Source organism: Hemicordylus capensis, chromosome 2 (genome assembly GCF_027244095.1).
Source record: "Hemicordylus capensis ecotype Gifberg chromosome 2, rHemCap1.1.pri, whole genome shotgun sequence".
Lineage (NCBI taxonomy): Eukaryota > Metazoa > Chordata > Lepidosauria > Squamata > Cordylidae > Hemicordylus > Hemicordylus capensis.
The window spans coordinates 319,617,210-319,638,744 of NC_069658.1; the positions used below are offsets into that span (position 1 = coordinate 319,617,210).

Sequence of the window (21,535 nt, forward strand, 5' to 3'; positions counted from 1 at the left end):
CCCACTCTAATGAATATCAACAGATCGCTACCAGATCATCAGTTACAGGTGAGCAACCTGGTTTTTTGTTGTTGGATTAAAAAAAACCAGAATGGAATAACAAGTCAACTTATTTCCTTCTCTTTCCATCTGGCTAAATAGAAAACTTCCTGGTTTGTTAAACCACTGTCTCATCCAAACTGGGAAACTGTGGCTTAATCATTTCCCTGCAAACCACATTTTGATCCTGGTTCAATATCTTGGTTTGAAGGGAGCACTTGTAGTACTATTTACAATAATCTGAATTGGATCAGTGTCTCTATTTTGGCTCTCTCTATGTAGTTTTCCATGCCAGTTTCTACATTCCTGTGTATTAATGTTGTGAAACTGAAACACATTTGTTTCATAGAAGCCAGTACCAAACTAATTAGTCCCAGTTGACTTATACCATTCATTTTACTCAGTTTTTGGTAGTCTCTTCTGTGAGATATAGCACCACTGTTCCCTCTAAGGTGTGCGCATGTGCGCGTGCTCACAAGTTTTTGGATGTCTGCTCAGTTCATTTTAGATCCCACTTGCGTTGAATCAGGGAGGCCCCAGTCTGAATGCAGGTGGACACACACTGCCTTGATACTGCCGCTCAGAACAAAACTCATTCCACACAGAGATGAAAAAAATTGGACCATTGTATAGCACAAATATTGGTGACTGACATTTTATTGCAGTTTAAAGGTTCCTGTTCAATTCTCTTTGGGTTCAAGCTTCATTGTGTCAGGATTCATAAGAATCAGGACAGGCTGGAGTCTAGTCTCAAAGCAGGCAGACATAGTCAAAAATGGGCAGATAGACTCCACATTAGGTAGATAAGAATTGGAAAGCCAGGAACCATAATCGAAGATAGACTGGTGGCCGGGTTCCAAGTGGCGAAGTCTGTGTTGCTATCATCAGACAAGTTGATTAAAATGAGGATTGAAGCCTGGAACGACTGTGATATAGAGCCAGCCAGGCCCCTGTTGGTTCCTGAGGTCATCTGGGTTGAAAAGTAGCAGTACTGGTTCCAGCCACTATAAGAGTGGCTCTTCAGCACAGCAGAGTTCAGGATGATAACTCCCTCTGCCTGGGAGTTGCCTTGGTAGCAGTGTTCCCTCTAACAGGAATTCCCAGATTTTGTTGACTACAACTCTCAGGATCCCCAGCTACAATAGCCCTTGCTTGGGGAATATGGGAGTTCTAGTCAAGCCATTTAGAGCTTTTAAAAGTCCTAAACCGCTTCGGACCAGGTTACCTAGGAGAGCGCCGCCTTCTGCATGATCCCCCACCGTATATTGAGATCATCAAGAGAGGTCCGTCTCCGTATGCCGCCGGCTCGTCTGGTGATGACTCAGGAGCAGACCTTCTCCGCAGTTGCTCCTGGGCTATGAAATATGCTCCCTATAGATATTCGTGGTTTAACATCTTTGCAAACCTTCAAAAGAGTCCTTAAGACACATTTTTTCCAGCCAGGCTGAAAAATCTCTGAATGTTTTAAAATTTTTAATTGCTGTTTTTAATAGTTCATTTTATTTTGTTTTTCTTGCATTTTATTTTTGTGAACTGCCTAGAACCTTTGGAGTAAGGCAGTATATAAAATAAATACAATAAAGTTCTGATAATTGCTGTTAGGGGGAACACTGCTTGGTAGTAGAGGGAATAATAATAATAATAAATTATTTATTTATTATTTCTCTGAGTAAACTGCCCTGAGCCAGTTTTGGAAGGGTGGTATAGAAATTGAATTAATAATAATAAATAATAGTAATAATAAGATGCCAGAAACCCTAGTGCCTTACACATGGAAACAGAGACGCATTCAAGGAACCTTACAGGTCTTAGGTGGTCCAGAAAAACCAGAGGCTTATGTAAGAGAGTGACTCACTCAGTGGAGGAACTGAGGGATGCAAAATACTGTTTCATACTGATCATGGAGGTTACTAGTTAGTCAGCTTTCACTGGATTAGAGTTCTACATTGCTCTACCCATCATGTGTAGGAGGAAAGAGGTATGAGCTTATGGACATCTGTTCAAGAGAAAAAAGAGGATTCTTCTCCCTTTGAGGATAGTGACTGACATCCAAACTCACCCTCCACCAACACACCAAGGTTTTCCATCGCATGAAGGGGGCAAGATTTCCTATAATCCTCCCTTCCCTCTTCAGCCACCTGTGCCTCCCAAAACTAGGTCTTTGAGGGGAACCCCAACCCTCAGGTTCTATTACAGTGAACCTATTCATTTAAGTGGTTCATTGTAATGTTGACTGTTTCTTATTGGTGATCAACAGCTGTTTGAGCTTTGTTTTTTATGGCATTAACCTTTAATATTCTGTGGGCTTAATTGTATATGCAGATTGTAAGCAGGCTTAGGGCTGATATAGACAAACCTGAGGGGTGTAATAGCTGCTCTAAATGCCGTCAATGACAGCTTCAGGCCTATTGCAGGTTTTAAACTACCACATGGGTAGTTTGAAAATGGTTTCCCTGGATGGGGGTCAGTGTTCCCTCTAACAGGGATTCCTAGATGTTGTTGACTACAACTCCCATAATCCCCAGCCAAAGACCATTGCAGCTAGGGTTGCTGGGAATTATAGTGAACAACAGCTGGGAATCCCTGTTAGAGGGAACACTGATGGGATTGTATTGGTACCTAATGTGTAGTGCAAGTCTGTAGATGGTGAAGTGGATAACTGTAGCTGATCCTTCAGACTTAGTACAGATAGAACCTCTTGACTACTTTTGTAACAAGGCAACCAGCAACAACATTTAGAGAACTTGTTAGAGACCTATCTCTGTTAGATACCATAAAGTAGTTGGATTCTCTTTTGAGTGATCCAATATTATCTTTTGCTATTTGAAACAGAGGAAATTATGCTAAGGTCGTGTTGTTGATTCCCCACTTCTAGCTGCTGCTCGTTATGAAGAAGGGGAGTCTGAAGCCGAGAGTATTACTTCCTTTATGGATGCTTCCAATCCTCTCTATCAGCTTTTTGATATAGTCCGAAGCTGCCGGAACAACCAGGGTCAGCTCATATCGGAACCCTTTTTCCATTTGCCCTCCAAGAAAAAGTATCCTGATTATTATCAGCAAATCAAAATGCCTATTTCACTGCAGCAAATCAGGTAAAACTGGTGTGGCATTTAATTGTTTCAAGAGTTGCTTTAACATTCAGTCCTAAACTAAGAGTAATTTTTCTGAGGATTGTGTTTAATAGATGTTGTGCTTTTACTTCATTTGTGTTTGTATATATAAAGATTTTAGACTCCTTCTTTTGAGAACAGAGAGAAAGGAACGCCAGTTTGTCATTAAATCATTTTAATTTGAACTTTGTATATGTTTTAAAATTTATTGGTTTGTTTTATTGTTGTAAACTACCTAGAGAATTTGGTAGTGGGTGGTATACAAATATGTTAAATAAATAAATAAATCATTACTGGAAATTCCAGCTTAGTGCCAAAAGCTTTAAAATAATTCAGATACAGCTAGATGACCATTATCTCCATTCATTATTAGTGTGTAAAATGTTGAGACATTTTATAACCAGAAAGCTACTAGAAGAATGTCACATGATGAGTTTTTTTTTCTCATGCTTGATCACAGTAAAGATCTGGAAGTTATTTTCAAGTGAAGGACTGGCATCCAGACATTTAGGAATTAAAGTACTCTGTTTCTCCATTAAGACTTCATTTAAGATGTACCGTATTTTATGGACTATAAGACTCACTTTTTTCCTCGAAAAATATCCGCCAAAATTCAGGAGCGTCTTATATGTTTTAACAGTTTACTATGTTAAAACTCTGAAAAACTGGATTAAAATTAAGGTGCGTCTTATAGTCCGTAGCGTCTTATAGTCCGTAAAATACGGTATTTCATACCTACTAGTATAGTATAAGAGGCATTGCTGTATCTTGATTTCATATTGCACAATGGAAACATTGGCTGACATGAGGAAAATTATTCAAAGTAGTCCTATGAAAATTAAACTTACCAATTAGTTATTGCCTAACTTGTCCTTTTAATTTCAAGTGGACTACTTTGAGTAATTTTCCTTATTGTCTCAGCCACTAGACTTGTTTTGGGAAAGACTCCAATATCCCTCTGGTCATTGATTGGATCCCTGCACTTCTGGTTTTCTGGTGCCTCAAGCACCAGTCTTGTAGGGGAAGTGGGTCTTTTCTGAGGTAACAAGGAAAGATGGTAGATTTGAAGTTCATCTGTTTAAAATAAGTAAATTAGTTTTACAAGAAGTAACTGCTTGTTATAGCAATGAAATTAGATTGTTTGTTTCACAGAACAAAACTGAAGAACCATGAATATGAAACGCTTGACCATTTGGAATGTGATCTAAACTTGATGTTTGAAAATGCCAAACGTTATAATGTTCCAAATTCAGCCATTTATAAGAGAGTATTGAAAATGCAGCAGGTTATGCAGGTAAAACTTCACACTTAATAGCTGTGTTTCTGAGCTTATTTTTTTGTAGGAGCTGGTTTTTGGTGCATTTACATCTGCATTGGCACACTGCTGTCTAGTGATATTAGCTCTTCTCTCTGAATGCATCAGTGCTATTTCCATATTTAAACTCCAGTTGTTATCCCTTGTATTTTCCAAATTAGAGTTATTTTGACAGCCCAGTGTTGGAAACACAATTTTCAAAATATTCTGGATGAGGAATGAATCATGCTAAATTAATTTTGTTTTCTGTACAGTTGATTTGAAATCAAGCTTCAGAAGAAGAAATTGTATGTGACCTTTTAAAGATGTGCAAATAAAATGCAAATTAAATATATTAACATTATCTTATATTAACATTAACTGGAAGTTCATAAGATTTTTTTAAAAATGGAGGTTTAGGTATAAGGTTTCAGATACATTTACTATCCTGAAATGGAATAGAGGTGACTTGATGGTTTACATATTTTATGTCAGTATTACTTTTTTCATAAGTAACTTGAGTGATTGAAAATCTTTTAATTGTAGCTTACTGTTAATGGATACTACTGCTATGTTTGTACCCTTCAGAGTAAACATGATTTATGTAGCTGTTTAATATTCATTCATTCTGAAGACATTCAGCAGAATGGATCTGACTTTAGGGATTTGGTTTTTTTCAGGCAAAGAAGAAGGAGCTAGCCAGAAGAGATGAGATAGAGGACGGAGATAGTATGATCTCTTCTGCTACATCTGATGCTGGAAGTTCAAAAAGAAAAAGGTATGCACTTTTGTGCTGCTGTGTGTGTCTGCCTGCTGCTAATAATAATCAGTGATGATTTGATTTAAGTGGCTTAGAATAACTAAAAATTATCAGCTGTATCTCTCTGTTGACACTTTTCAAAGTAATGTATAAAACAAGTGTGTAGTTGGCTCTTGTTCAGATACTGAGATGGTATGAAGTCTGAAATATTATGCTAGGCATTGTAATGTATTTTATCTGGGGTTTTCAGTTTAAAAGGCACTACTTAGTTTTTCATATGGATAATGCGTGTGTGTGTGTGTGTGTGTGTGTGTGATTAAAAACATTTTTGCAGCCTTCCTTTGTTTTCATCCCCACCAGCATGTATTTTTCTAAGGTAGTTAGCAATTCAGTCACCAAATGAATACATTTGAATGCTTTTGAACTGAAAGTATTCCACAGCACAATATTTCTGTTCCTTATTATGTGTTTGAACCAATTGGGAGTTGAAAAATATGATTTAAAAACAAGCCTATAATGTTTATAAAATCATAATAATTGTGTATCTACATCAGATTCGATGTAGCCTTCTGGGCCACATCAACATGTTATGTAAGCGTCTAATGCCCATGTAATTGTTGTGCTACAGTTTTAAATAGCAGTAGATCTTGATGGCTTTGGGGAAGCTAGTTTCCCTGCTGTCAGGCTTCATTGCCAAGCTGTGTGATCGCTATGGTTCCTTTTAAATTCAGTCTACATTTAGTGCAGCCTATAGCACTATCACATGGTAATGAAGTCTGCCGCAATATGTGTTGCCAACTTTCTTTGGTACAGTGAAATCCCTTGTGTTGGGGTGGGGGGGAGGTCCATTGGTCCATCTTGGGGGATCTCAGCATACAATTGATGAGGGAGTTACACACTGCAAGGGTCTGGATTTTCCCCAAATTCTGTTCCCCTTTTTGTTTTTTGATCTATGGGATATATGCAATATTAGGGCTTTCCTCAGAAGTTCAGATTTTAGGACAAAAAGAATGGATCTCTTTAGTTCTTTCCTCAAAGTTGAGGTGTTTCTCCCAGCACTCAAAAATGCTAATTTGTTTTAATAGGAGCAAGATATTCATGAACCCTATTAACATATTATTTTCAATGTTCATAAGAGTGTACAGTATACACAGATACACATCTGTGTATATGCTGCACACAGGTATAGTAGACACTTCCTATTGGTACCATGTACTTGAGGTGCCTGTACCCAGGTTCACTTTTTAAATGAATATAGGTACAGTCATTCACACACAAACATGTAAGACATCTGTATACTTATCCATCTTAATGTCTGAATAGGGCTATGATTTCATTGTGATCCATGTCTGTATGAGTATCACAAGCCTTTATTGCTTCTTGGGTGAGGTATGGCTCAATACAAATGACACAATTTAAACCTGGTCTGCTTGCCTACACTGTGTTGAGACTGTTACATTTAGTTTTGTGAATATATACTTAAAGTTTAATTTCCAACTCAAAAACCAGGTGAAAGGGACAATTTTAAAGCAAAGTCTTGATGCTTCATAGGTCCATGTGTTCTGATAGTGATAGACTTCCTCTTTTGCAGAAAGATTATTAAATATATGATGACTGAGCTCTTTCTTAGATTTCTGTTTTTTTGTGAACCAAGAGGCAAGAGACTGAGGACCACCTTTTGGCTCAATTGTTTTTGGTACTGGATCTCCCCATAAAGTGCCTCTGAGCACAAGCAAAGTTGTAAAAGCAAAGCAGAAAAATGTGTGGTGATGTTTTGATTTTTGCTTTCTCTGACTCCTAGCCCAACATTTAACTCTGACCCCAAACAACATTTAAACCATGCTTGCAGAGAAGGGATTTCAGAGACAGGCAGTATGTAGGAGAAAGTATGTCTAAATACACATCTAACCACAGACCTTTTGGACCAATTCCTGTTTTAAATTCCAGGCTTCAGTTCTAGAACATGGAAAGCAATGGTGATAATAATAGAGAGTAATCACAGCCATTTCCCATACATCTGTGATTAAGGGGGAAAGTCTCTAGAGCAGATGGATATGATTTCTGGGCAATTGTGAGCCATGGCACCAGCTCTTTGTAAGAGGGTGAATGGGTCATGGCTATAAATTGGAAATGACTTACAATTGTATTTCTCAAAGGGTAAAATGTGGCTGGCAGAATATGTATTTGATTGCATAGGAAACCTCTAGATGTTTGGATCCTGTCAGGGCCGTAGACCATGGGACAACAAACTTCATGATCTGGATCGTGATCTGTTGCAGCTGTAAGAATGGGTTCTGTGCCTGCATGGGACCATTTGGGCAGAATTGACTAGCTCCTCGAAGCTCTAAGCCCCACCCCTGCACATGGTGCTCTAGCTTAGTTTGGGCAGGCTAGCTTTTTTTCCTCAGTTCCTTTCTGACTGCCATTGTATCAGCACCTCAGACTTCTAGCTCCTCGGAACGACTTTCTGTGTGAGAAAAAGGAAAATACGAACTTTTAATACTATTTCTTGACCTCGGAACGGATCACACAATTCTAATTCTTTTTGTTTTCAACTTGTTAATCGATCTACTGTACTTCTCGGCTAATGACCTTGGACTGACCTACCATTCTTCGCCTTTGGATCTCCTCTACTTGAGTATTACTCCTTCTCACTTTTGTCATGGAAAATAAAAAGAGTTTAAAGTGTTGTGCCCGATGTAACTCTAAGCTTCCCTCAGCGGACGACCACAAACTTTGTTTATGTCTTGGTGAGGGCCACAATACCTCTTCTTGTGAAAATTTGCCTCACTTTTCCCCATCAGACAAGAAAGAACAGAGCCCTTCATTTACGGGTCGCATTATATGATGATTTTTGCCGAGACGCTGGCACCCTGGGACGCCGATGCCACGGTCCCCTGCAGACGATCCTGTACCATCAACATCGGGGTCGATGTCAGGATCTGCCTTGATGCATTCTAAAACCTTGATGGTCCCTGCCTTGTTGCCTATGCCTGCAACTTCTAAGACGCCGAAGCTACCTTCCGCTTCGACCCACTGAAAACAGCATAAGTCCCGACATCGGGCAGCCGACACCAAAGGAGAGTGTCACGCCCTCGAACTCCGACAGCGAGGAGGAAGGGGAAGCTGTCAACTTTCCAGCCGATTCAGGAGTGTCTGAGGGGCAGAGCCCGGCTGTCAGCGTTCATGAAACAGCTGTGGTAGATCCAACTAATGATTTAGAGCAGGAACGGCAACCTGAGTCAGCAGAAGGCGTGGGGGACCAATGCGAAGAAGAGCAATTTAATGAAACACCAATGACTCCCCAACAGCGCAGGATCACGAGACGTAGAACGCAATTAGAGGCTGTTAGGAGGAGCAAACTCCTCTTGCTGAGGGCTGACAAGCTGTGAATTCCTACCAGCTGGGAGCTCTCGGCTTGCTCTATAAATCACATCTCCAGCCTCCTACTCATTGCTGAGAATCAACGTTCGTCAGTCATCCTTGCCGACAGCGTTCAGCCAAGCCGTATCCGATTTCAGCAGCTCCGCTTGCTTCGTGAACTTCCTTAGCAGCTGGCCAGACCTTGACAGAGAGCCTCTCCCTAAGAGACACCATGACAAGGGCGCCGAAGCTGTTTGTGACCAATCTACCCCTTCTTGCACAACTCCGCCAATGACCCTTCAATCGATCTCCGTTGCTGCCTGGTCTTGCCCACCAACGCCAGATGTGGGGATGTCCGATTCCCCCTCTTCGATGGCTCAATGCCCAGCTCAGCGTCCAGCCCCGACACAGATGCTTTTGACATCAACTTCTATACTGATTGCTCGAGGCCATTAACATTCTTTTTCGCCTGCCGTGACTGGCCCAAACTCCATCTCCAGCTGAAAATGACTTCTCCAGTCTCTTTCAAATTGGAAGCTGATGATACTGATCTCGACCTGGAACAGGGGACCACACAACATCTGCACCACATGCTAGATTCCACCAAAAGCACCCCTTCGGCCTCAACATCTTATGGGTTTTTACACCAGGGTCTTGACATTGATGAGGAAGGCTCAGTTTTCTCGATACCGAAAACTCCGAGATTCTCTCCATCTCGAGCTCGGATTTCTACCCATTCAACACCATCAGCTTTTCAGCCTTTTCAAGCTCAAACTTCTGTTCACACATGGAAAGCTCCTACTGGTTATGTGGCCACTCAAGGCTTGTCTCGGGCTTTGGCAGGAGGCAATGCCTCACAAGCCAAGTGTAGTGCCTCAAGACTCCCCCCGCCCAACTACCAGGGCTATAGGCTTTGGAAAAGCCGCCAGTCCTCGATGTCAGTGGTTCCTACGGCTACACAGGTTACTCCCCTGCCAGAATTGAGGAGTCCTGTCATTGTCTCAATGTCAACACAAATCGCGCCTCTGCCTATTTCCTCAGTCGGTATCTTGATGTCGACACAGGTTACCCCCACCCCTCCCCAAGGATAGAACCAGACTCCTCGATACTGAAGCATCCTATGGTAGTGTGTATGCAGATACAGACTGTCGACATGCCAAGTCCTCACCCTCAGAAGTCACAGCCTGCACAAACGGTAACACTTCCCACCTCTGCAACTACCCAGACGGTGCCCAAGGATAAGGACTCCGCTCCCCTGGGTCCTTGTACTGTCATCCTGACCACTAACTATGAGTCTGATTCAGTTTCCAGTGAAACATCCTCTTCAGAGCAACCTGACAACACCCCCCCCCCCATTAGGGTGGCGTCAAGTGATAATGTTTCTCCTAATGAGAAGATGCATTCCTATCATAAGTAAATATCTGAAATGGGTTTGGCCCTGGGTCTGCAGTTGGAAAACAAATCTCAGGATGTGGACGATCCCATCTACAAGTTTTTTCCTACTGCGGCTCCTACGCAGCTGGTTCACCTACCAATGCTGCCAGTGATCTCCACAGCTGCGAAATCAGCATGGTCATCTCTTCAAACTTCCACATCGACTCCCAGAAGGTTAGAAAATCTGAAGAGGGTCAGGGAGGATGATAACTACCTACTAATATGCCCTTCCCCCAATTCTGTTGTGGTAGACTGCGCTTCATCATCCAAAAGCGGCAGGTGCCACACAATACCTGTAGATAAGGCAGGCCAAAAATTGGACATTTTTGGTCAAAAGATTTACTCAACCTCATGTCTAGGCATTAAAATTGTAAACTACACTGCCTGTTCTGCAAAATATACTCATTCCCTATGGGATGAGTTGCACCTATTTCAGAATGATCTCTCTCCAGAGGATTTCCTGGTAAAATTCAATGACATTTATGTCAAAGTTATCCTTCTGACCAGGCAACAGCTCAGTAATGCTAAGCATCTGGCAGAAACCAAGTCCCATATTATGAATACTGCTGTTGTGCTACGCAGGCATGCCTGGCTATGTTCTACTGCGCTTCAGCCAGTTATGAAGGATCATGTGGAAGCTCTCTCCTTGGATGAGAAGGGTCTCTTCTGTGAGACTACAGATACCACCATGGAGTCCCATCAAAAAATCCAAGTTTATGGCAAGGATGTTTTCCACCTCTGTGCAATCCAGCACTTCCAAGTATTGCCAGTTCAGCAGGAAACAGAATGCATACAAACAGACAGGAGAGACTTTTAAAAGCAGTACCAGCACTTTAATAAAAAAATCTTATAACCAGAGGCCGAGAAACAGCCAGAACTCTCACCCCAAAGCCAGTGATACTGGCAAGCATCATCTTTGATTGTCAGAACAGTCCACTGAATTCCAAAGTTCAAGAGTCTTTACCACCAACTCCACTTCTTCCTTCCATCATAGCCACCACCAAAATCAGCCTGGCAAGTCATGCCTCAGCTTGGCGCAACATAACATCCGACCACTGGGTCCTTTGTATAGTTCAGACGGGCTATGTGATAGAATTCGTGTCCCATCCAACCTTCAGCGGAATCAAATATACCCCAGCATCTTCTCTTCTGATGAAGTTCAATCTCTCTTGGAGAAGGGGGATATCCCCTGTTCATTGTTCAGACCAGTGGCGAGGGTTCTACTCCCACTACTTCCAAGTTCCGAAGTGGGATGGAGGCGTGCGACCAATTATGAATCTCCGACAGTTAAATCATTATGTGGACATACGCAAATTTCGCATGATAACGTTAAAGAGCATCCTTCCTTTCCTCCACGGGAGGAATGGCTTGTGACGTTGGCTCTCCAGAATGCGTGTTTTCATATCTGAATCTAACCAAATCACAAGCAGTATCTCCACTTCACAGTGGGCCACAGTGTCTTCCAATACAATGTTCTTCCCTTTGGTCTGGCCACGGTACCCTGTGTATTCACCAAATGCATGGCCGTGGTCATAGCCCATCTCTGGTCACAGGGCATAGTGCTCTTCCCATTCTTCGATGACTGGCTCATGGTGGGAAGTGAGGACGATCAGTTAGCTTCACATGTCTTGACACTGTTACACCTTCTGGAAGACTTAGGCATCCAGGTCAACTGGACAAAATCTAAACTTCAACCAGTAAAGTGGTTCATCAAGCATTACGCCTTGGACCTTCACAATGCAGCTCAGGCCAATTTCGGGAGGGGTGTATGCAAAAGAGTATTACCATAGCATACTTCATCCTCCTCCAGACTGATGGCGTATTAGTCACCCATTCTTATGGCTGCAATGGATCAATCGAGATAAACAGATTGCTTACCTGTAACCAATGATCTGGTAGTGATCCGTTGCAGTCATAAGACCCTCCCGCCAACCCAACTGCAGTATGCAAAGTGACAACTCGTATGTTTACATGACATACATTTCTATTTACTTTATTTGACTGTGGTCTGATTCCATACGATGATCGCATCCGTCAATCCTCCAGGAACTGAGGAGAAAACTCTAGCTCACCCAGACTAAGAGCACCACATGCAGGGAGCAGGGCTTAGTGCTTCGAAGAGCTTGTCAATTCTGCTCGAATGGTCCCATGCAGGCGCAGAACCCATTCTTATAATTGCAACGGATCATTACTAGATCATTGGTTACAGGTAAGCAACCTGTTTTTTCCAGTCCCTTTTTAAGATCCCATTCTTTCCTTTTACAAATAATCCTGAAGAGAAGGCATTTGCCCAAAATAACATTACTGTAAAAGTAAATCACTTGGTGTACTTTTGAGATTAGTTTCACTACCTTTGCTTTGATCTGTTATTTTTACCTTCTCTGGCCATTCACTGCTTATACCAGATAATTCTAATGGAGAGAGAGGAAGTTCAGTATTGTAGCCATGGGACCACAATTGTCTTTTTAACAGTAGTACAGTATTGCAGCTTATTTTTGCTTCTAGACACCAAGCGTATAAATACAAATATGAATAATATTTATATACCACTTTCCCAAAAAAGTTCCTAAAGCAGGATGAATGGATGAATAGATAAAATGGCTCAGCCACTGGAAGGACGCTGTGCTGGGGATGGATAGAGCCAGTTGTTCTTCCTGCTAAATAAAGAGAATCACCACTTTTAAAAGGTGCCTATTTATTCAGTAAGCAGGGGATCACCTGGAGGCTAAAATAAATATTAATTGTATCAGAGTGGTCATGGAGTAAGAATTTTTTTTTAGACTCAATGAAGAATACACCTCAGAAATGATACAGATACACCTGCATCACTTTGTCACATCAGTAAGCCTCATTTAAAGAGTCCTAGATATTCTGAAATAATATTATTTTTCTGAACACTGTAATAATAGAATTTGCAGTTGCTAATAGAAGTGTATACTGACTTTTACTCTAAATCACCTAGTAGCTGCAGGAAATGTAACTTATTGAGCCCCTGGTGGCGCAGTGGTAAAACTGCCGCCCTGTAACCAGAAGGTTACAAGTTCGATCCTGACCAGGGGCTCAAGGTTCACTCAGCCTTCCATCCTTCTGAGGTCGGTAAAATGAGTACCCAGAATGTTGGGGGCAATATGCTAAATCATTGTAAACCGCTTAGAGAGCTTCGGCTATAGAGCGGTATATAAATGTAAGTGCTATTGCTATATTAATCTTGTAGTAACAGTGTAATAATAGAAATAGTAAGACATTTTAAAAGGCAAGCCCCCTCCCCCACCTTTTTTTAATCAAATGATGTGAAGAGGTGTTATCAGAAGATTCCAGTTGACTTTTACTGAGGAAGATATATTTCCCAAACAGATCATTCTCTTGCTAAAAATAACGTTTTCAGAAGAATGGTAGACTATAAGCTCTCCCTATCATTTGATTCAGCTGCAGCATTACTTGGATTCTTGAAATTGATATTAATTAATTTAAAAGATGATACCCCATCTCACTCCACTAAAAAACAAATCCATGGTGGTGCTTAAAACAAACATATTATTCATATATATGCTTTGAATGTAAGGAAGATTTTTTAATTAACTTCTGAGGTTTTCAGCTATCTAGGGGGAAAGTGGAAACTCTTTCAAAAGGCATTCCTGATTCTCAAATAATGTGCGGCTTTGGTCTTATCTGCTCCCTCTCATCCTGGTTCTCTAATAGGTCATTTTTTGTTTCCCTACAGCTGAGTTCTGCACATAGGTCTAGTTAGTAATCTTGGAATTCTGTCATATCTTGTCTTGTACAGCACTTAGCATTCACTTGATGCCTAATAAACTGGTTGTCTATTAGGTTTCTTGCTTATGAAACCTAATTTTCATCACTTTGTGCTTCCAAAATTAAATTAGATACTGGAACAAGAACAATGGCTACCTTTTCAATATATAGCCTTTTAATTTGGACACATCTGGTATAGCTGGTGTATCGTCTGTCTGTCTGTCTGTCTGTCTATATTATTAATTCTCCAAGACGGGCCATGAGTGGGGGACGTGGGAGAAAGGAGGTGATTGGCTGACAGAGGAGGAGGAGGTGATTGGCTGATGGGGAGAGAGTTCTGGAGTGGCAAGGAGTTTGACGGGAGGCTGGAAAGCAGCTTGACAGTTGGCTCAGGGGCGCTGTAAGACGGGAAGGAGCTTGGAGGCTGGGGGCAGCTTTGGGAGCTGACCAGTTGGCTTTGGGGGCTGCAGGCAGCTGATGGTTGGCTGCGACGCGCTGTGAAGCGGTAGGGCAGTTGACAGGTCCTGGCAGCAGCAAGGGGAAGTAAGGACTGCGAGACAGAAAGAATGATGAGAGAGAGAGAGAATCGCAGGGGAGAGAGAGAGAGAGAGAGGTGGAGGGCGGGGGGAGAGTTGTGGGGGGAGGGGGAGTGAGAGAGTTGTGGAGGGATGCCACAGGCTCAGTGCACGTCTGCACAGATGCTCTGTACAGGGTCAGCTAGTAGTGGTTTAAGAATAAACTCTGAGACCAAAATCCCAGTTCAAATTTTGCCTCTGTCTTTAAGTCATTATATATCAGTCCCCCTCCAAAACTGGAATATGCAAAGTTACATACAGTATTACTATAAGGATTATAGAGCTCTTTGAATGCTCTGAAGCTCTATATGATTCTGGTGATGGCAGTATCCAACATGGTGGGCTTTTGGGGGTTGGTTTTTTGTTTTGTTTTTTTGATAACTATGAATGGATCGTCAGTTATTATTACTGCCAAAAAAGTTGCGCTCTTGGTTGCATGTGTGCAAGTTGAAGTAGTAATTTTACATCTTTGAGGTGATCCATGTTCCCTCACAAAATGGGTTCTGCACCTGTGCAGTAACCCCGTGGAAGAATTCTTGGGCTCCACTGAATTGCACACGTGGCATGACCATTATTTTTGAGGGGAGAGTACCTTCGCCTCAGTTCCTTCTTGACCACTGAACCTCTCGTATTGTGAATGATTCACTCTGTTCGTTTCCTTTGAATATTAATCTTTTTATATTATTCTTGCTTGACCTCTGGACTGTTTCTTGACTTTACTTGGATTTTGACTCAAACATATTCTTTTATTGGTGGAATTCCTGGTTTTCTGACAATGATGCGGCTCCTTCACCTTTACATCCCAACTACGGTTTTAATGGACTCTAAAAAATTTTTTCAAGAGCTGTACAACCTGTAGATGGACATTATCCTCCTCTGACAGGCACAACGAGGCTTGATTTGCCTGGGGGGAAATCATAATGTTAGTTCCTTCAGAATCTGTTTGTCTTTCTTGAAACTAAGGTGGAAGAGCAGGGAACACCATCTGAAAGTGGCATTATACGAGATAGCACTCCGACCCCCGGCTCCAATGCTAAGCCCATCAACATTGAGACAGATGTTGGACGGTCATCGATCCTTGGGCTTGAAGTTGACATCGTGAGCTCAGTATCTCAATCTCGTTCATTTAACAAAGACCTTGGGGACTCAACATTTAAAAAGCCTGCGTCTGTTGATAAGGGAGACCAACACCATAGGAAGAGAAAACATGACAGAGCTGACTCATCGAGCCCCTCAGGTTCTAAGTGTCACCACATTTTGATGTTCCACAACAAGGCATTGATAGCATCGGAAAGGGCTCCTACTTCAACTTTGGAGAAATCCACGTATACACCTCCGCCCCCCATGGTACAGAAGGAGTGACAGAGTTTCAAAGGTACACCAGAAACTGCAGAATGCTCTATGTTGAACTCCATGAGACCCTCTACATCGAGATCAACGCAGACTTTGACTTGGGTACAGAAATCCTTTACCAAGTCTACTCCACCAACTTCATGGACTCCATGCTCAACAGAGATGGCTACAGCAGCTGCACTGATGTTGACAACATTGATGGCCTGGACTTTGGCAACCCCCCAAAAGCCCGTGTCGTGAATCATGATAGAATTTTCTCCAGAAGCCTCTCCAGCTCACTTGATCCATGGAGATGACTCCTTCAGTAGAGGGAGGATTCTCTCCTCAAGAGAGACATCACCTCTTTCACAGGAGAAATCCCCTGTGAAAAATTTGGAATCTCTAATAGGTTCTGCTACTGCTACCCCATCAAGTTCCACTTTTAGAGGCTTCCCTATACATGGCCTGGATGATGATGAGGACTCAGACTCCAGTCCCTAGGACTCGCCCAGCATCTCCTTTTAGAACACCTACTCCTTGGTGTTCTACCTCCTACCCCTGGAGAGAGAGGTACCACCACCATGCTCCTCACTGCTCATCTTTAATCAGACCAGTTGATTATTGGAGCTCTCCAGGGGCCCTGGAATCCAGGATACATGCGAGGCCACAGACACTATAGGGAGCCTTACCTTTTGTTGTCTCTTGACTCCCTTATGACTGACCATTACTGCATGTGGAAATTGATGAAATTAAGAGGTGATCTGGAAAGGCAGGCAGCCCCTAAAGAACAAGGATTTTACATAAGAACAGCCCCCTGGATATGGCCCAGTATGTCTATTTAGTCCAGCACCCCGTTTCCCACAGTGGCCCACCAGATGTCTCTGGGAAGCCCACAGGCAAGAGGGGAGGGCATGCCCTCTCTCTTGCTGTTGCTCCCTTGCAACTAGTATTGAGAGGCATTATGCCTCTGAGGCTGGAGATGGCTTTCATCTAAACTCATTTCTGACTCATCTTCAAAAGGCCAGAAGTACCACTGTACCCACTGAGATGGAAGTACAGAAGACCTCTGCTATTACTCACCTGGCTGAACCAGACATGCAGGTTGTATGCCATTTTCCAGTTCCACAGTCACCTGAAAAATAGAAATAACATTCTGATGGGGAATATGATTCCATTTCTTCCTCTGAGGGGGGTTCTATTCAAAGTGAAAATCCCTCAGATCCTTCCCCAGATGAAAACGTTGCTAATCCACCCTCCAAATCTACTGCAGAGGAAACTAAATCCTACATAATAAAAGTAGCTGACATAGCTAAGGTATTGGGTATAGAACTAAAAACACCAGTACAAGAAACCAGAGACCCTGTTTATCATTTCATAGCCAGCTCTTTTACATCTCAACCTATGCTGGTCGTGCTCTTGAACTTGGCTAAGACATCTTCAGAAATGCCTTCAGCCTCTACCTCCACATCAAAGAGACTAGAAAGCCTGTACAGGATCCAGGATGAGACTTGTCCTTTCTTTTCCAAATATCCCCCCACCCAACTCCCTAGTGGTTGATTGTGCTGTAAGTACCAAGTCAGGAAAAAAGCACTCTGCCCCAGTAGATAGGGAGGGAAGAAAACTGGATGCCAAGGTGCATAGCTTCTGTTCAGGTTAATGTCTGTCATAAAGATAGCCAATTATGTGGCAAGCATGGGGAAATACCACCACTCCATCTGGGACAGTTTGAAGGAAGACCTAAAAAATATCCCAGAGAAGTTTCGTGAGAAATTTAAGACTGCCCTAAATAAATCCGCGTACATTACCAGGCAGCACTTGAGTACAGCAAAGTACTTAATGGAAACAGAATTCCAAACCCTTGCTGGTGCTGTGTCTCTTAGAAGAGCTTAAATCAATGTCCCTTCAAATACATTGAAGGGACTGGCTTAGATCAATGTCCCTTCAAATAGATATGAAGGACAAATTTGAAAATGTACCATTAGAGGAAGAAGGTCTCTTCAGCACTCAAACTGATGAGCCCATTGAAAGGATGAAGAAGTCACAATATACGGGATATAAATATTTTAAATAAATAAATACACAGCGAGAACATTTACTTCAAAGCCTCAGCCAACATCTTACTCACAAAGGTACAAACCCTACGGCAGACAAAAATATCAATATAAACAGTCTTAGAAGAGATTTCAGGAAGTCTTTCAAATACAATGTCAAAAAGCCATACAAGGAACAGCAAAGGCAGCTTCAGAGGGCTAAATCCCAAAATGAGTCTAAACAGACTCTTTGACACTTTTTTACTCCGGAAGTATATTGAGGCCCCTTCTCCCATCTTACTCGCACCCTTCTCCCACGCCTGGCATCTCATAATGTTGAATGCCTGGGTGTTGAGCATCATAACAACAGGCGATGCTATAGAATTTACCAACCTCCCTATCATTTCAGGAATAAAACACATCCACTCAACTCCTACCTTGGAGGAAGAAGTTCTTTCTTTGCTACACAAAGGGGTGATAGAACTGGTTCCTCTGAGGGATCGGGAGAAGGAGTTCTACTTGAGATATTTCCAAATCCCCAAATGGGATGGGATAGTTTTTCACTTCAGTTAATACTGCATTTTGGGTTGCCTCCGTCCCATTTTAGACTTACAACAGCTGAACAAATACATGAAATTGAGAAAATACAGGATGATATCCTTACAAGGCAACCTTCCTTTTCTAGCAAAGAAAGAATGGTTTGTGATGCTGGACCTCAAAGACACCTACTTCCACTTGGAAATACAACTGAAACACAGAAAATACCTGAGATGCACTTTGGGTTCAAGCACCTTCCAGTACACCTGTCCTTCCATTTGGGCTATCTGCAGCACCACATGTATTCACAAAATGTATGTCTGCAATAATAGTGCATCTGAGGACATGGGGCATTTCAATATTCTTCTCTCTGGAAGACTGGTTGGTCACTAGGGATGTGCATGGTCCGGACCGGCACCGAGGGAGGGTCTCCCTTTAAGGGCGGGGGGGTAGAACTTACCACTCCCACCGCTCTTCCCCCTCCGGTGCTGTAGTGTTAAGCGAAGTATTTGGGGCGGCAACGTTCCTCGCTGCCGCCCCTGCCCCCGTCGTTGTTTGTAAAGCCTTCGTAAGTGCAGCACACACGCGTGGCGGCAACAGGCACCCTTCCACCACCTGTGCTATGCTCTCTCCAGTGGTGGACCAAAACATACTTCCTATTGGTGGGTGTACCCTTCCAACTACCAACCCCATTGATCTCACTAACAGTGGATGCCTCCTAAAAAGATGCATGTAGCACCACTTTATGCAGCTTCTAACGATGCTATATGTCCTAAAATCACTCCTATCCCTCTTTTAAAAATTGAGTGGTGTAGATTGTGCTAGACAACACAACAGTGACTGTGTACATCAACCGCCAGGGTGGGACAGTCTCCCAGTCATTCTGCAGTCTAGCACTACAGCTGTGGGAGTGAAGCATAAACTATCATGTGAACCCAATCACCCTGCACATCTAGGGAGTAGACAACACCTTGGCAGATGTCCTGAGCCGGAACTTGACTTCTTCCAGCAGCACGAGTGGGAGGTAAACACAGAAATTCTCCACATCGTCTTCCAGAACTGGAAAACCCTGCTGGTAGCCCTATTTGCAATGGGAAACAACAAGAAGTGCAAACTACTGCTCCAATGCAGGCATAGGGAAGGACTCAAGACGACGACGACGACTACGGATTTTCTTATACAGCTCTTCAACCAAAGTTCTCAAAGCGGTTACATAAATAAGATGGTCCCTTGTCCCCAAAGGGCTCACATTCTAAAAAGAAACATAAAGTAGATACCAGCAACAGCCACTGGAGAGATGCTGTTCTGGGGTTGAATAGGGCTGGATGCCTTCCAGATGCCATGGAAACAACATCTATACTACCTGTTTCCTCCCTTTCCCCTGATCTCCAGGATCCTGAGCAAAATCTTAGAGGAAAGGACTCAGTACGTTCTACTCACCCTGAGGTGGCCCAGATAGCCATGGTTCCCCATCCTACTATGTCTGTCACAGGGTCAACACCAGGACCTTCTGCATTGCCAAAATATCCTCTCACAGAGGTCAGACCGCATCTTCCATCCCAAGTGCTAAACCTAACTGCCTGGAAGCTAAATTATTAGAAGACATCCTCCTGAATGAAAGAAAAGAGTCAACTAAGAGAAGCAATAAGTGCAAGTGGAAGAGGTTTGCACACTATACAGCTTCCAAGGGCTTTGATCCACATAGTGTATCTATCAAGCAAATTCTATTATACTTGACAAGCCTAAAACAATCAGGGCTCTCTAATTCACCCATCAAGGTTCACATGGCCGTGCTCTCTGCTAGACATCTGGGTTGGGATAGATGCACTGTGTTCTCCCACCCCAAGTCTAAGAGATTCCTTAAAAGAATAAATAACTTATTTCCATCAGTAAGAAAACCCATTGAACCCTAGAGTCTCTCCTTAGTTTCATGTATACTAACAGAAGCTCCCTTTGAGCCACTAGTTTCCTCTCCCTTATACCTGCAACTGAAAACCACATTCTTGGTTGCTATCACATCAGCGAAGAGAGCAAACTACTGACTCTCCTTACACTAAATGACTTGCATTACACTAAACTAGTTGGTTGGGGCACTGAGCTTCTGCGCCCCTAGTTTGGCCCGGCCGCCTGTCAGCCGCCTCCTCCAGTCAGCCAACGCAGCTCCGCCGGCCCATTTTCTCCCGCTCGCCCACCTCCTTCTCCAGTTGGCCAGCGTGGCTCCGCCGGCCAGCCTCCTCCCCCCCACCAGCTCGGCTCTGCCCACCAGCCGTCTCTGCAGCTCCACCAGCCGGCCTCCTCCTCTGAGGTCTGCCAGCCGGCCAACTGCCACCTGCATGGCACGCGACTCCACTGCCTGCCAATCCCATGCATGAGAGCTCTGTCCAGAGCTCTCGTGAGATTTCTGCCACACATTTTTCCCGGCATGTCTACAAGAAATAAGTATATAGATTATATCCAGACAAAGTCGCTCTAAGGAGAAACCCATCCTCTCGGAATCCCATCTGAACCAAGATATTACCTTACCTGTGTTTTTCTTTAACCTTTCTGTGCCTTTGGAGAAATCCATGCACCCTTTGGACCTCTGAAGGTCCCTTCTTTATCACATGGACACGACGAATCCATTCAGAAGGACAAACAAGCTGTTCATTTCTTATAAAGGAGACAAAGAAGGTCAGCCTGTATCAAGACAGAGACTATCTCATTGGCTCATGTGACTAATTTTCATTAGTTATAATAAGCAAGGCATCAAGCCTCCCTCTAAAGTGAAGGCGCATTCCACTCGAGCTATGGTCATGTCAGCAGCCCACATGTCAGGCATCAGCATGACAAACATTTGCAAAGCAGCTATGTGGTCCTCAGACCTTCCCTTCGTTAAACACTACACTGTGGACATCCGTTCAGCGGTGGAGGCCAACTGTGGTTGGGCAGTTCTTTAAAATGTGCTGTAGCACCCACCACCACTCATTTTGTGAGGGAACATGGATCACTTCAGAGATAAACAGGTTGCTTACCTGCAACATGTGATCTTTCTGGTGATCCATGTTCACTCACAATACCTGCCCGGTCTACCCTACTGCGGGATACCTGCAGAGTAACAGTGACTTACCTGACTTTCCGGACCTCATTCATCCACATTCTTCGCTCACCGCAGTGGCTGATCAGGAACTGAGGAGAAGGTGCTCTCCTGCCAGAAATAATGGTTGTGCCACACACACAATTCGGTGGAGCCAAAAAGCTCCTCCTGGAGCTATTGAATTCTTCTGCTGGGTTAGTGCACAGGTGCAGAACCCATTTTGTGAGTGAACATG

At 43.0% G+C, this 21,535-nt stretch overlaps 1 protein-coding gene across 8 annotated transcripts in view; it reads left to right on the forward strand.

Moving 5' to 3' along the window:
• PBRM1 (polybromo 1) overlaps positions 1 to 21,535 on the forward strand; it is a 115,043-nt gene that overhangs the window by 42,998 nt on the left and 50,510 nt on the right. For all 8 annotated transcript variants that reach the window (XM_053292198.1, XM_053292201.1, XM_053292197.1 and 5 more), the window contains 3 exons: positions 2,915 to 3,131; positions 4,302 to 4,443; positions 5,124 to 5,221. In XM_053292198.1, coding sequence (XP_053148173.1) covers positions 2,915 to 3,131; positions 4,302 to 4,443; positions 5,124 to 5,221 — 457 coding nt within the window. The remainder of the gene's footprint in view (positions 1 to 2,914; positions 3,132 to 4,301; positions 4,444 to 5,123; positions 5,222 to 21,535) is intronic.